The sequence below is a fragment of the Citrus sinensis genome, chromosome 2 (genome assembly GCF_022201045.2).
Source record: "Citrus sinensis cultivar Valencia sweet orange chromosome 2, DVS_A1.0, whole genome shotgun sequence".
Taxonomy (NCBI): domain Eukaryota; kingdom Viridiplantae; phylum Streptophyta; class Magnoliopsida; order Sapindales; family Rutaceae; genus Citrus; species Citrus sinensis.
Window position 1 is genome coordinate 9,171,416 of NC_068557.1, and position 14,975 is coordinate 9,186,390.

General features: G+C 30.0%; 1 protein-coding gene across 1 annotated transcript; it reads right to left on the reverse strand.

Annotated features, from left to right (window-relative positions):
* Nucleotides 1-1,354: 1,354 nt before the first annotated feature.
* LOC102608187 (glycerophosphodiester phosphodiesterase GDPD1, chloroplastic) lies at nt 1,355-3,300 on the reverse strand. Its single transcript, XM_006468777.4, has 3 exons — nt 2,913-3,300; nt 2,529-2,588; nt 1,355-2,421 (listed from the first exon to the last, which is right to left on the reverse strand). Exons 1-3 carry the CDS (start codon nt 3,192-3,194, stop codon nt 1,603-1,605), a joined length of 1,161 nt encoding a protein of 386 aa, XP_006468840.1. The 5' UTR covers nt 3,195-3,300; the 3' UTR covers nt 1,355-1,602.
* Nucleotides 3,301-14,975: the final 11,675 nt, after the last annotated feature.

Sequence of the window (14,975 nt, forward strand, 5' to 3'; positions counted from 1 at the left end):
ATACTTTTATTTTTTAAAAAAACAAAAATACGAAGAACCACAAACTAACATCCGAGAGTAGCACCCATGATATATCTTATTCAACATCAAGCTCCTAACTCCAAGAATTAAAATCTTTTTCTCATTCACCACTACTAATTGTACCCATCCAACATGATTTCTATAATTTTGATTAAAATTAATATTATCTAGACACAATTATAAAATAATTATGTATATTGATTTGAAAAAGCCTTGGGTGCCCCTTTTTTTGACAAAAATTATGAAAAATTTGGGAATCACAAGATTATATTTTTTTAAAAAAATGCAAATTAGCGGATACTAATTTTTTTTTTTACCTTTACAAAATTTACCCGCTTGCTGTAGCAAATTTTAGTTTATATTACAAAACTGTCAATTACCCGTAAACTTGTAATAAGCGAGTTTTCGCGGGTTTATGGGCAAAATGACCATCCCTAACATGTCCAAAATTTGAGTAATTATATTTCTATCCCTGATCCCTACCTGATTATTTTCAGTAAACGTCGTAAGTTGGTTTGCTTACCACTCAGTCAAAGGTTGAACAAGACTATTTGATTAAAGATGTCGATTTGTTCTCCTCCTTTGGTAGTACTCATCTTTCATTTAGTATGAAGTTTCTTTATTTAAATGAAAGATAATCATAACAAAATTTAATGTATAAATTTTGAGTTTCGGACTAATATCTACATTCAACTCCCCGTTAACAACATTTGAAAAGAAATCTATCTTTTTTTTGTGTGTGTGGTGTGGGGGGTGGGGGTGTGTTGAGGGGAGGGGGGGAGGAGAAAAAAAATCCCAATAAGAGCGTGAAGTGATATTATGGAACACGGTAGATCACCGTTAGGCTACAAGCCAATATAACAAAATCACTTTACCTAAAGTGATTGGATCCTCATTTATTAAAATCCTTATAATGGGATTTTGGGTTAAGATTTGTTTATTTGATTAAAATTAAGTGAATTTGGGTTTTAAAAAAATTATTTTAATAAATAAATCAAATTCAATTCATTTATCAAGCTTACCAATTCATTTATTTGTTTAAAATTCATTTATTGGATGATACAATAAAAACATAAAATTATACATATAAGTCACTTTAGTTCAACACATTTATTTTGAGAAATTTAATTCTTATTATCTTTATAGTTTAGCTTGATTTTTATTGTTTATTAATTATTATTTGATTTATAATATTATAATCATAGATTAATAAATTTAGACGAATCTAAATTTAATCAAATTATTTATTAATTAAACGAAAAAAGGTTATTTATTTATGATTCATTCAATAAACAAATCCTGAAACTAGAAATCGTTTAATAAACTATCCAAATTCGAAACTGCCAAAATTGAACCTACTTCATTTGATTAGGATTCGAGGCAATTAAGTATTGATTTTTCTTCGTAAATCGATACTTAAGAACACACTAGATTTATGTACAACTATGTAAATGGGAGGTAACGACCGATAAAGAAACTCCCATACTGGCCACAAAGGGGGTAATAAACTAATAGTTGCAAAATTGTTTGCAAAAGCCAGACTATAAAAAGAAAGCGACGCTGTAGCAATTAATGAATTAATTAATGGTGTATTAATTCGGGGATTAGCTTCAAGAGAAAGCTCAGCTCCCTCTGTGAGAATTGTGGCTTTGTTTTAACCTCCCCATCCTCACCCTCTCCGTTTAAACTCTTATTATCCTCTTTCTCCACAACCTTTGCAGGCTTAATCATATCATAAACGGCCTCAGTAATCTCTTGAACCAAATCGACAATCACCCCATCAATACCCATCAAATGTTGCATGTACACAGCCTCAGCCACATTGTTCAATCTCCCATAAGTGAGAAGAGAAAGCTTGGATTCTTTAATTTTGGTCACAGCTCCAGGGTTTCTGAAAACTCCTTTAACTTCTGAAACAATCCCTTGCAACCCACCTTCCAAACAAACTTTTACAGCCTCCTCCAACGAATTTCTCCTCACATCATAGAAGATTTCGGTCCCCCCATTTGTTAAAAAGAACACAGGGTACGTGCTCTGCAATTTCCTGATAAGCACGGCGGCGTCCGGCTGAAACGTTGAGAAGATAATGGGTCTGTTCTCAGCAAACTCAAAGACGATTTTTAAGATGGCTTGAATGACCCTGATGAGATAATCTTGCTCGTAAACAATGTGGTCATCGAATTTCAACTCGACGTTGAACCCCACATTCGGATCCACCTGTTGAAATGCCTCTTGGAGTGTGCAGAGTGAATCGTCAATTTCGACGTTCCAGTGCAGGATTTTGCCATCTTTCGTTTTTCTTAACAAAGATTTTCCAATTTTGCCCTGTTCTCTTTGGGGCCCGTAGCTGAGGAATTCTGATAAAGAGAGCTCTGTAATCCTCTTTTCAAAAATTGTACCCTGAAAATAGAAACCCAGTAATCCAGATTAGATTGGTAAACGGTTCACAAGCTCACAGGATTTAATAAAATAAAATAAAAAATTGAGAGAGTAATGGAGTAACTTACGTTATCTTCGGAGAGGATGACGTCATCATGGAAAATAACTGGCCAGCCATCTTTTGTCACCTACAAAAATCAGTGCTGTTTCTTTTTACTTTTCTGTAACTTTTTGATTTTCAATTCAAGGAATAAAACCCGAAACTGTAGAAGTGAAAAATTGAAAAGTAAAAAGAAAATCAGATCAGACGTGGAGCCGGATTTGAAAAAGGACAAAATTTGTCGTATGCGGCGAGTATACAACGACGGATAAAAACATCGCGGTCTCAAGTTGCAATACTCTAAAATCTACGTTGTTTTATCATGAAACCAAAATAGATTCCAGATCCGAAAAAAGCGGAAATCGTTTCGCAGTCGGAAAACAAGAATAAACTAAACGATAAGAGGCCTCACCTGAACGTCAAATTCGATGAAATCAAGGGGATATTTAGCGGAAGAATTGAACGAGGCGATTGAATTCTCCTTGATAGCTTGCATTCTCTTATCAGACGATTGCAGCACGTTCATTCCGTGCCCTCTATGTCCCACCACCAGAAACTTCGGTATCCTAAACGACGCCGATTTGTTCATCTCGAGACAAGATGAGAAGCTCGTGGAGAAGCGAGTGAGAGAAGGACTCTCGGGGACCTGGTCGAGAGACGGCACGTCGGAGACATGAACAGCTTTAAGAGCCATCGCAACTTTTTTGGTTTTTTTTTTTAAAGAGAAGGAGTATAATACTTAGCGGGAATTTTGAGGATTGTTGTGGAGGTGGTGTTCGGGAAGTGGTGGGTATTTATTATGGATTTTGGTGACCGAATGCAAACGGGACGGGATCTGCTATTAGAATATTCCTTTTTGATGTTATATGCTGTCGCATATTCTCGGTTTAATCTCTCTCTCTCTTCGGATACCAAGCCAATATAATTTTTGTATTTATTCCGTTTAAACTTTCTTTTTAACTCTTCGTAACAAGTAAAGTTAGCTTTATTGGTTCGAGAATTTTGATTATGGTTTAGCTAAGCAAAAAAATAAGAATAAAAACTAACGGATGTTTGACGCAGATGCTATTATCGTTAAAAAAGGAACGAAGCTTTAAAGAAGCATCGGCGCGCGCCATCATAATTTTTTGACAATTTGGAAGCGCTAAGATGTTGGAACTAGACAACACGCTCAAATCAGATACTTTTCAAGCAAATTCGGTCGCGCGATTGTGGGGTTGCGCACACGCGCACACGGACATGTGGGATAGCGTTTCCATGAATAGCATGTTTCTCGAACCAGAAGCGAATATTCACGGAATATGCGTGTTAGAATCTGGCCGCGTTTTTTATGGGGTAAAAAGAGTGGGAGTTGATAGCGAGAGCTGCTTAACGCGCAAGTGACGATGATTTTGTTCAAAGTGAATGGATGACAGCTGTACACGACTGATTGGAATGAAAGATAATCTTTAAAAATGATGTGTCTGAGTCATATGTCTGTAATGAAAGTGCGGGCAGGCGATGTGGATAAGAGAGATTGGTTGGTAATGACTGTGCATGACGTGTGGCCACATAGATGAATTGCCTAAACTATGTCGTATAAATCCAAAAAGAAGGAGAGATTCTTTGGACCCACCTCATTATGGCACAGATTTTTGCTACCATACAATGTAAGGTACAATTTCTCACAAAATTGATGGGCCCAAGTGAGATTCACAATTAAATTTGTGAGAGGTTGTACCTTACATTACATGTAAGGTAACAGCTCCCTATAGCACAATTTCAAAATAAAAGATGTATTCTTATAAAAACGGAGAATGCTAAGGTACAATATCTGTACCTCACAGCACCCTCACAAAATAGCCGTCGACCCCATTTGAGCCCACTTTTCATGTTATTGTGTAAGGGTGGCTGTAAGGTACAAATACTTTAACTTACCCTCCCTCTATAAAGACACATATAATTGTGTATGTTTTAACTTAAGAATTCATTCTTTAATGGTGTCATTTTATTTGAAAATGCATTTTTTTTATGTTGTCATTTTATTTGCAATAGTGATGGCTCGATTTAGATCATTGATTAAAATCAAATCTTAAACTAATGACTATGAATGAATGGGTATAATGAATTATGACAACCCAAATAAAAATGGCACAAATATATTTGTAAATATAGCGATAATTAAACCATTTAGACATGAAAATAATGATTTTATACTACTCTTTTCTCACTCCTCTTTTTTTAAATGAATTTCATCATATAATATTTATTTTTTATGCATCAAATAGCTAATATATTGTTTTCTGCAAGAACAATGTATTGATTTTTGGTAGGCTTGCAACATTAAAAAATATTCAAGTTTACTTTCATCGACACATAACATGAGTAAACAAATACGTGGTTCATTGTATCATTGAGGCGTATTTACTTAATCCATGTGCATCACTCAATTGGTTGGGGGCAAATAATATCTTAAAGAAATCAACATTTGTAATGTATCTTGAAATACACATTATTTTTCTACATTGCACTTATTACTATTATTTTCGTTTTATATACAGAATTATAAACACATTACTTTATACAATAAGGTTCCACAATTAGTATTGTCATTATCTACATTTGCCATTCCCCAAAAATAAATGTGTAAACTACATCAAATTATTAAATTTTATTCCTTTTTTTTAATGGATATTACTATTTAAACCCACTAAATTTTTCCCCATACCTTCACGAGTCACTTTCCCTCTCTGTCTTGCAACTGGATATTCTCTCTTTACTCTCATATTCTAAAAACTAAACACTCAATTTCACTCGTTTTGTATTCATTTCTTTGGCTCTTCATACTCTATATTTCATGCTTTCTATATATAAGAAACTTTTTTTCTTGATATTTATTAACTTTTTTCTTGATATTCATTAACTTTCATTTCTTATAAAAACTTGTTGATGTTCATTTTTAAATGGTGGGTTTTGTTTCTCTCAGATAGTAATACTTTTCATTTAGAACTAAAAGAATATATCTAAATGAATTAATAAGAATTTAAAAAATTGAGAAGAGAAAAATAAGAAATAATTAATTAAGTAATTTTTTTAAAATTACTCAAATAATGAAAGAAGATGTTTAAAAAGCCCACTCTTTTTATCTATTTAAAAATATCCAGACTAAAAAAATACAATATCTTAATCTGGAGCTACAAATGCGACCAAATATCATTGATCAGCTTTATTATTTTACTTGTTAGAGGTTTCCTAATATGTTTGTGAGTTCGAAACCTTCTTGCGTGGAGTGAAACATAATGATAAAGTGAAAATTTTGTTTTCTTTTTCCAGATTTGACTTCTCGTAAGTTAATTTATTATTATTATTATTATTATTTATAAGTTAGATTTGCTAATGTGTTCCTGCAAAAGTTGACAAAAAATTTTTTTTCTTCTTGAAAAAATGATAATATACAATGGTGGGTGTTGTGCGTATAATTTTTCGTAAAAAAAAAAAAACCATAAATTATAACATGGGCCATGTGCAGCGAGTGAGGAAGCGGTGAGAGATGTATTATTAAAAGGGGAAATTAGACGAGGATCCACGTTGTGGAGACAGGAGTGGAAGGCAGCGCGCAGCAGGCAGGTGAGACTTTTTTATTTTAATTTATTTTTTAATTACATACTATAATAAGATTATTTGAACTTATTAATTTATTTCTATACTTTTTTAATTAATATTTTTTATTACTAATTTTTTCTGATGAATTTATCTAACTAACCCTATTTTCTATTTCTTCCGTTCCATCAGTTTCTCACCAGTTTTTACATTTCTTTTTAGAGATAGATTGCCAATGATTTTTGGGAGATACATTAAATTGCTCAAAATTTTTATAGATATTATTACAAGGGTAAAAGCTTGTTTAGTCCCTATATTATGAGGTTAGTGTCTATTTAGTCCCTGTATTTTTAAAAACACCTCAAAACGTCCCTGCTACTAAATATTGACACTTATGCCATTATTTTTTATTATTTTTAACTTATTTTTACAATATTACATTTTTACAATAATATTTCTTTTTTGGATATTAATAAAAAAATTAAATTATCAAATTAAACTCAAAAATAAAATAAAAACAAAAAAGATATATATTAATTTTTGTAGAAGCTCACGTATGTCTAAAAATTTAATATCGTAAAAAATTACATTTATCAATTTTTTTAGAAAAATTAATATTTTAACTCAAGAGTGTGTTCCACAAAAATTAATATATATATTTTATTTTATTTTATTTTTTGGTGTTAAACTGGTAATTTATTTTTTTCTTTTTAATAATGTCTAAAAAAATTATTATAATAGGGTTATTTTTTTCTTTTTAATAATGTCTAAAAAATTATTATAATAGGGCAATATTATAAAAATAAGTTAAAAGGAACAAAAGATAATGGCGAAAGTGTCAATAATTTAATGGTAGGGATGATTTGAGGTATTTTTAAAAATATAAGGACTAAACGGACACTAACTTCAAAATATAGGGACTAAACGGGCTTTTACCCTTATTACAACATATCAAGAATATAGAGGAACAAAAGCCCACCATCCATATGCAATCTTCTCATACCACAAAGAAAAAAGGATTTTTTATTTTCATCTAATTTTTTAGGAAGAAAAGCTAACACCTATTTTCTATCAAAAGGTAATTATCTAAATTAACAAACATCTTGATTTTAAATTTTATCTGAAGTTAAGAAAACTCCTTTTACTGACAATGATGATAGAAAGAGAATTGTGTTATAATGAGATCAAAGAAGAAAGAGATTAGTGAGTGTTAACTTTAGAATTTTCAAAAAGTTAGAATTTGATAATGAATTTTTTTTTTCCAGATGAGTTTAAAAAAGAAATTAATGAGTTCAAATAGTCCACTCCAATATTGTACAAACAAAAAATTGTCAACATTAATTGATATCATTTTTATTATGAGAGGACTCAAGTATTATTCCTAAAATAAAGAAGAATCTACTTTCATATTAGGAAAAAAATATTACTCTTATACTGGGGAGGAATTAAGTCTTTATAATTGTTGGGACTCGAATGAGAGTGTGAGTAGTGGGACTTTAATTGGTTGTTTTTGGTTATATGTCTGTTAAGTGTTTTTATTACAATTATTGTTAGGATTGTCTTCCCAGTCACCATCCACCACTCATGTTTCTATCGTACCTCTGCTCATCTTTTAGGGGGGAAAAGATGCATAACTATATATATATATATATATATATACACACACACACACACAGACACACACACACAACTTCAAAAAATCTAGTATTTTAGAAGTCATGGATTGGGGTCGAAGAATTGATCTAGAATGTCAAAAGTTTCTTTAATTTCTGTTGGCGTCGAATTTGGTAGGCGAAATGGCCACAAGCAACTTGTCATATATAGTTATATAGTATTGCGGGTATACCAGATACTAGTCACTTTGGAAGTCAGATGTGTGAAACCTGTTGGAAATGGAGCTGCGTTGAAAATTTGTCCACAAGTAAAATTTAAGAAACTATTTTTAAAAAAGTTGACAGGAGAAAGAAAGTTCTAATGCTGTATGCAAAATGCAAACTTGCTCTCCATTAATATCTATTTTACAATGCCGTACAATGTTTTACGAGACCATAAATATTTATCTGCATTTGAAAATAATTATATATATGAGATTATGCTATTTGAACGTATTAAAGTGTGTATCTGCATACCATATATGGTTGAATAAATAAATGTATTTATTTATAGAAGAACTTTACAAAATCAAATTTGGACTTCTCTTCTTAGAGATATTCAGGATTTAGTGCACAAATGTCACAACTGTCTTTAAACTACGTAAAACTAGAAATTTTTGAAATAAATGAAATCAATTTTTCGAGAATAAAATTACAAACTATATACCCCTAGAAAGCTCTATTTGTTAGAAATTCAAGTAATTTTACAATGTTCAATTTCAATTTTTCTACATTAAGATATGACTTAAACAATATAGATTACTCAAAAGCATTGAAGCAACCAACTTAGTAGATGTCTTAGTTCTTTCTTTTAGCCTCTCTCCTTAAGGAGCACGACTAAGAGACATTATATGCTCAACAACAATATAAACATAAAAATTCTAAATATCAAATTATAAAGAATATACATAGTACTAACCTTGTTGATCAATATTCATGGCTTTCTTGTAGTGATAGCTCCCATATTTACCTTGAACATAAATTTTTTTCAAAATCAAAAAACTTTATCAATTGACAAAAAACTCTATTCAGAATTTAATTAGATTGATTAAAGAAAACTCCACTCAAATTTGATTTTTGATGAGATATTGTTTGTTGTTTACAAATATGAGTTCGAATTATGTTTCACTGCTGATAGGAAATATTCTGCCAAGGTCGAAGTGGTTAACAAATTGAGAATTCTTAGAATAAACCGAATCGTGTAGTTGGCTAAAGTCCAGAAAATTTCAGTGACCACCCCTACAATTTCAAATATTCTCATAATTTCACTTGAATAACCTATTTTCTATAATTACACAAAATTCATAGGACAATTTAATTACACTTTAAAGTTTATTTTACTATGTGTCCTACACCATTCATTATTGGCTTTTCATAATTTTATTAAATAGTAATTTCAAGCCAAACATGAAAGAGTTTTAACATTTAATTAATTTGAAGATTCAATGCGAAACTCAAACTTGCTAAAATAATACTTAAATCATAGCCTTAATGTTATAAGATATTTCGATTATCATGCAATCAAACTAATTTTAAAATATATTTTGAAAGCATGCAAACGTATATAGACTCTACTATGAGATTATTTTATTGTAATGTATGGCCATGGAAGAGTACCAGAAGATATATATTTCTCCAATGGTGAAATAAAAATACTAGCCTTCAATTTCTCATGGTATATTTTATTGGCTTACTAGCTTATAAAACTATATGCAAATGTTGAAAATTGGACTACTGCATGAAATATTATGTGATATATCTCGCTTGACCTTATATTAATGTATGAAATGCCCATAAAATATGGTTTACTTCATTAGTCTGCAAATTAATTTTTACTAATATTTATATTTAATATATGAATTCATAATACATCGAGGTGATTACGACTTTAATTTTTCTCTTATTAATAAATAGGGGTACATAGAAGTACTCAATATGTGTGAGTTTGTGGATCAATTCATATGTTTTAATAACTAAAAGAAAAATCACCTCTACTAACTCTTTCCCATACCATTTTTACTACATTTTACTAGTTGTCTTTCTATAATACTATTTTGTAAAAGGAATATACAATTGTGACGCAGGGCGGAAGCGATATTAGATTTTATTCTAGCGTACGCTCTTGAAGTTCAAAAAGGGGGCTCTCACAAAGGAGAAAATATATTATTTGAGAAATACTGAATATTATTAGTCAAAAGCTTGTGTCAAGAAACAAGCATATCAAGCCTATTTATATTAGTTAGGATTATCCTATTTCTAATAAAATTATGATTCCTTATAAGTAAAGGAATATAACTTAAACAATAAAATATAAAATAAATCGTAAAAAAAGGAAATTGAATTTATACTCTTATTATGACTAGGGTTGTCCAACATCAGTCTCCTCCTCTTCGAAAAAAAACTCGTCCTCGAGTTTTGATGAAAATAAAAGCCAATTTGGAGGATGAAGCTTTTAATGAAGAAGTAATTGATCTTGCAATGCAAACGTGTAGCACTTTGCATTAACTTTTCTTAGAACTTGAAAATACCAAAACTTCAATTTCTTCTTGCTTTTAAATGTGGCTCTCCTAAAAACTGTAGACTTGTGGGAACAAACCATTAGAAGTTCTCTTTTAATTTAAGTCACCAATAAGTTAGGTAGGATAGCTCTAGGAACAAGATTAATTTGATGTTGAACATTCCTCATAGGAGGTAATTTGTTAGAAAGTTCTTTAGGCACGACATGTTGAAATTTTGAGAGTAGCGGTTGGACTTGTTCGAGCATTGATTCTGCTTTAGCTTTCTCTTTTAGTAATAAAAGATAGGTTCCCTTGACTTTTGACTTCATCAGAGTAAGGATAATTTCATGTTGTCTTAATAGAATCTATATGTATTATCTTTCCCAAGATGTATTGTATTAAGATCAAATTGCCCGGGTCTCCCAAGTAGCATATGTCAAGCATTCATGTCGATAACATCGCAGATTACTTCACCTTGTATCTTTCGATGGAGAAAGGAATGTGGCATTGTTCAGAAACTTTAGTCTCTCCAACATCTTTTATCCATCTAATACGATAAGGAGAAGGATGTTTGTGAGTTTTAAGTTGTAGCTTGTCAACCACGGTCTTAGAAATTATATTTTCGCTACCCTAGTTATATTCTTTAAGATATAATAGTAATTATGTGTGGACTTTTTAGTAATAAAAAAATTGATTAGAAATCACATCTAAATAATATTTTAGAGGATTTAAATAGTTACACTTATATATACGTACGACTCATATTGATCTATTGGTGGCTCCAACCCTGGATTAATGATAAGATGGGATTATTTACATGGTAAAATTTACTTTGGACACTCATCTTTTAATATTTTTTTATGTCACTAAATTAACTCTACTTAATTTACTGTTAAGGAAATATAATAAAATTTAATTTAACAAAATTTTGTCTACTGTCATACTTTATGTACAATAAACTACATCAATAACGAAAAATTGAATGAATGTTCACCTCGAAACATTGTTTATAGTTATGGAATATATCTTACTTATTATTTTTGTTAAAAGAATTGCTAGAAAAACATCATGAAACATGGAGGCCATTAACCGTTGAATATATTCAATGGTTAGTACATTTCATTAACCTACCCGCAATTCTGCCCATCTCCACATGAAATCTACTTTATTTTGGCAAGAGTCCCTGCGAATCTATGCTCTCTGATATTATAAAAAATAAAATCTTTTCCTCATTTTTTGTCTCTCTGCAATTCTTTTATTATTGCTTGTACTTTTTTTCTTCTTTTTCTGTTTCTTTCAATTCTTTTACTATTGCTTGTACCTTTTTCCTCATTTTCTGTAAAATTCTTCCATATCTCTAAATTAATTACAAACTCTCTAGTTTTGCACAATTTTTCAAAAATCTTGCGTAACATTATTGTCTATCACAAGTGCAACTAGTAATATATTTATTATTATTATTTTTTAAAAGTAATTCCGTATAACACTAAAGTAAAAATTACAAATTGATATTATATCACTACTAGAAAAATGTGTTTCTATGATAGAAAATTTATGATAGATATCAGTTTGTCATGTAAGTATTATGAAAAAATGATACTTTTGTGACTAACATGCTTTTATCAAACTGTTATGACATTATCATGACTCATATATTTATGTCATGTAGTATTGATAGAAACATGTCATGTTCAGTAATATATTTTTTTAATCATTTTCAAAACATGACAGGCATTAGTCATGGGTTTAAATTACATCGTTTAAAAATTGATTTATTTAATTTTTTTTAACCTATTTACACAAATGCCATTATTTATATTTTTAATTATTTAAAAAAGCTTAAACGGTGTTGTTCAAGCTGAAGATAGAAAGTTTTGACACTTAGAAAATTTTGCATCCCATTAGTTTCATCGTCTTCTCCATTTGGAATGAACGCTTCAACTCTCATTGACAAACGGTTCAAGCATCTCTCCCTCGCAGCTCTCTCTCAGTCACTGAAGCATTTCACACACACTTCAACCCTCTCTCCCTTGCAGCCCTCTCTGTCACTGAAGCATTTCATAGACCACTATCACCCACTAAACCAGACACAACCACCGTCAATCACTGACCACTGTGTTGATCTCTGAGCCCTAACCATCACAAACACCGTCTCGCTCTCTCAGTCCTAAACCTGTCGTCATTGCTGAAGAAGAAGAAATACTCACAGCTGCCGTAATTGCTTACAATCGCAAAAAAAAATATAAATAAATAAAAGAAGCAGTCACAGCTGTAACCCTCAAATCAATTGTTGAAGAAATCAAAGACCTTAATCTCTCACTCCAGTCATACCCAACTATCACTGAAAATCAGCCGTGAGGTAATGAAACCCTATGTATTCAGTAAAAACTAATTTTCAATTAGTATGTTGTAATCGTTGAAACCATAGGTGTTGCATGTCATGTTAATGCTTCGCTTAGAGAATTAGACACTGATTTTTTTGCTTTAGGTAAAAATGTGTTATTTTTTTGTTTCATGTCATATTTAGTAGTTGATTATACTGTTGATTCTTCTTTTGGATTTATTGTAAGTGAAATTTGTCATTATGTGCATGTTGTTATACTAATTTGTATGTGGATTATGGTAAGGCTAACATTCTTTTTGAAACTGTCTTTTCCTTTTCAAGAAAGGTTGTTTTGTTTGTGGTCCTTGAAAACATTGTGGCCTTCGAAATGACATAAAGGCTACAATGTCTGGTGCACCATCATTTTTTTTCTTCAATCATTATTTGTTAACATTATTATCCAGGTAAATTGTTTTGTTTAGTGCACTGTTTTGGTTAGTTTAATTATTGCAGGCCATCCATTCAACATTCATTTGTTTTTGAATTTAGGGTGCGTTTGACATACTGTATTGTATTATGTTATATTGCATTATTTTAATACTGGTATATTATATTATACTGTATTACATTAGCACTGTATTATAATAATGTTGTACAATGCTTGGTGCTATACTATACTGTATTATTTTTTAAATTAATTTAATTTAATTTAAATATTATATTATATTATATTAATGTTTTATATTATATTAATATATTTAAATTGCATTAATATTTTATTTATATTATTTATATTATTATTAATTTTAAATTAATATTATTCAAATTTATTCATATTTAAATATTTTTATTAGTTATAATAAGTTATAAATTTATTAATAAATTATAATGTAAAAATAAAAAAAATACTATTATTGAATGATAAATTATTTATTTATTAATTTATATTAATAATTATAATGTAAAAAAAATAAAATAAAAATATTATATTATATTAAAAACTATATTTATTTATTATTTTAATATAATAATAATAATAAAGTAAAAAGAAAAGCTAAAAGCAAAAGCAAAACGAAGAAAAAAAAAAAAGCAAAGCTAATGCGTCAGTTGACGCATTAGCCCCCCACCCCAATCCCTTGCAATTTTGTTCCAAACATGGGTTTGATATTATTTTAATATAAACAATATTTTAATACCGTATAATATAATGTACCAAACATGCCCTTATTGTTCTGTTAAAATATTGTAAGGCATCTTAGCCAACGAGGGCCTTCATGTTCTATATTTTTATAACACATGGGTCCTTTAGATTGTATATTAACATTTTTCACAACAAATGAAGATATTAACATTATTATATATATATATATATATATATATATATATATATATTTTTTTTTTTTCTTCAGATTAAAGACGATGCCATTTTAGCTAAGGTTGTTGAAGGTATAGCGACAACACACTAGGTAAAGTGATTCAACCGTACTGCCTTTTCTTATTATGTTTGTCAACTATGATCTTTTATATATTTGAATGCATGGCAGGTAGTTGATGGATGCGTGCTTTGCATATATTTGTGTTGGTTTGGTTACTATTTCTGTGGCTATGACAGTCTTATGCAACGGCTGTGATTTTTAATATGACAGATCGTTATGACTCTTTATTCATTTAACGAAAAAACTGCTCTCTACTCAGTGAATAATGATGATAATATATGTGAATATCTGTGTTTCATATTAGAAAAGGCCTTGAATCCCTACTTTGATATTATTTGTATCATGAAAAATTATATAGTTCGTACTGCATGATTTTTTAAAAATCATTTTTAGTTTTTGGTTTTTCTAAACCCACTAAACATTGAATGAGTTACTCTCAGAAATTTTGTTGGTGACGATAAATTTTCATGCATATATTGAATGTTTTGGAACTTTATTCGCATATATGTATACCACAAACACAAATAAAGCATTATTTTATGGTATTTATTTCTTTAGATTGGTAATGAGAGCATATTGAATTAAGAAAAAGCATTAAAGTTGTAGGAGCATGTACATTATTAATTAGGAAATTATCATTCATATACCTTATATTTGTTATGTTATTAAAAATACTACAACATTTTGAGAGTGTATCAATCGTCCATCCTAAGTTGACAAAATGTATCAGACGACCACCAAACCGTTAGTTGCCGTTTGAAAGTTAACGGAATTATAGCGAATTGATGATTTTACCCTTGAAACTTAAATTAAAGTAAAGAAAAATTATCACTTGTATACCCTTAAATTCTCTTTTTATCACTTGTATACCCTTAAATTTTTACTTGTATCATATGAAAAGACTAGATTACCCCTCTGACGTCATCATATTTAAACGGCAACTAACGGTTTGGTGGTCGGTTGATACATTTTGTCAACTTAGGGTGG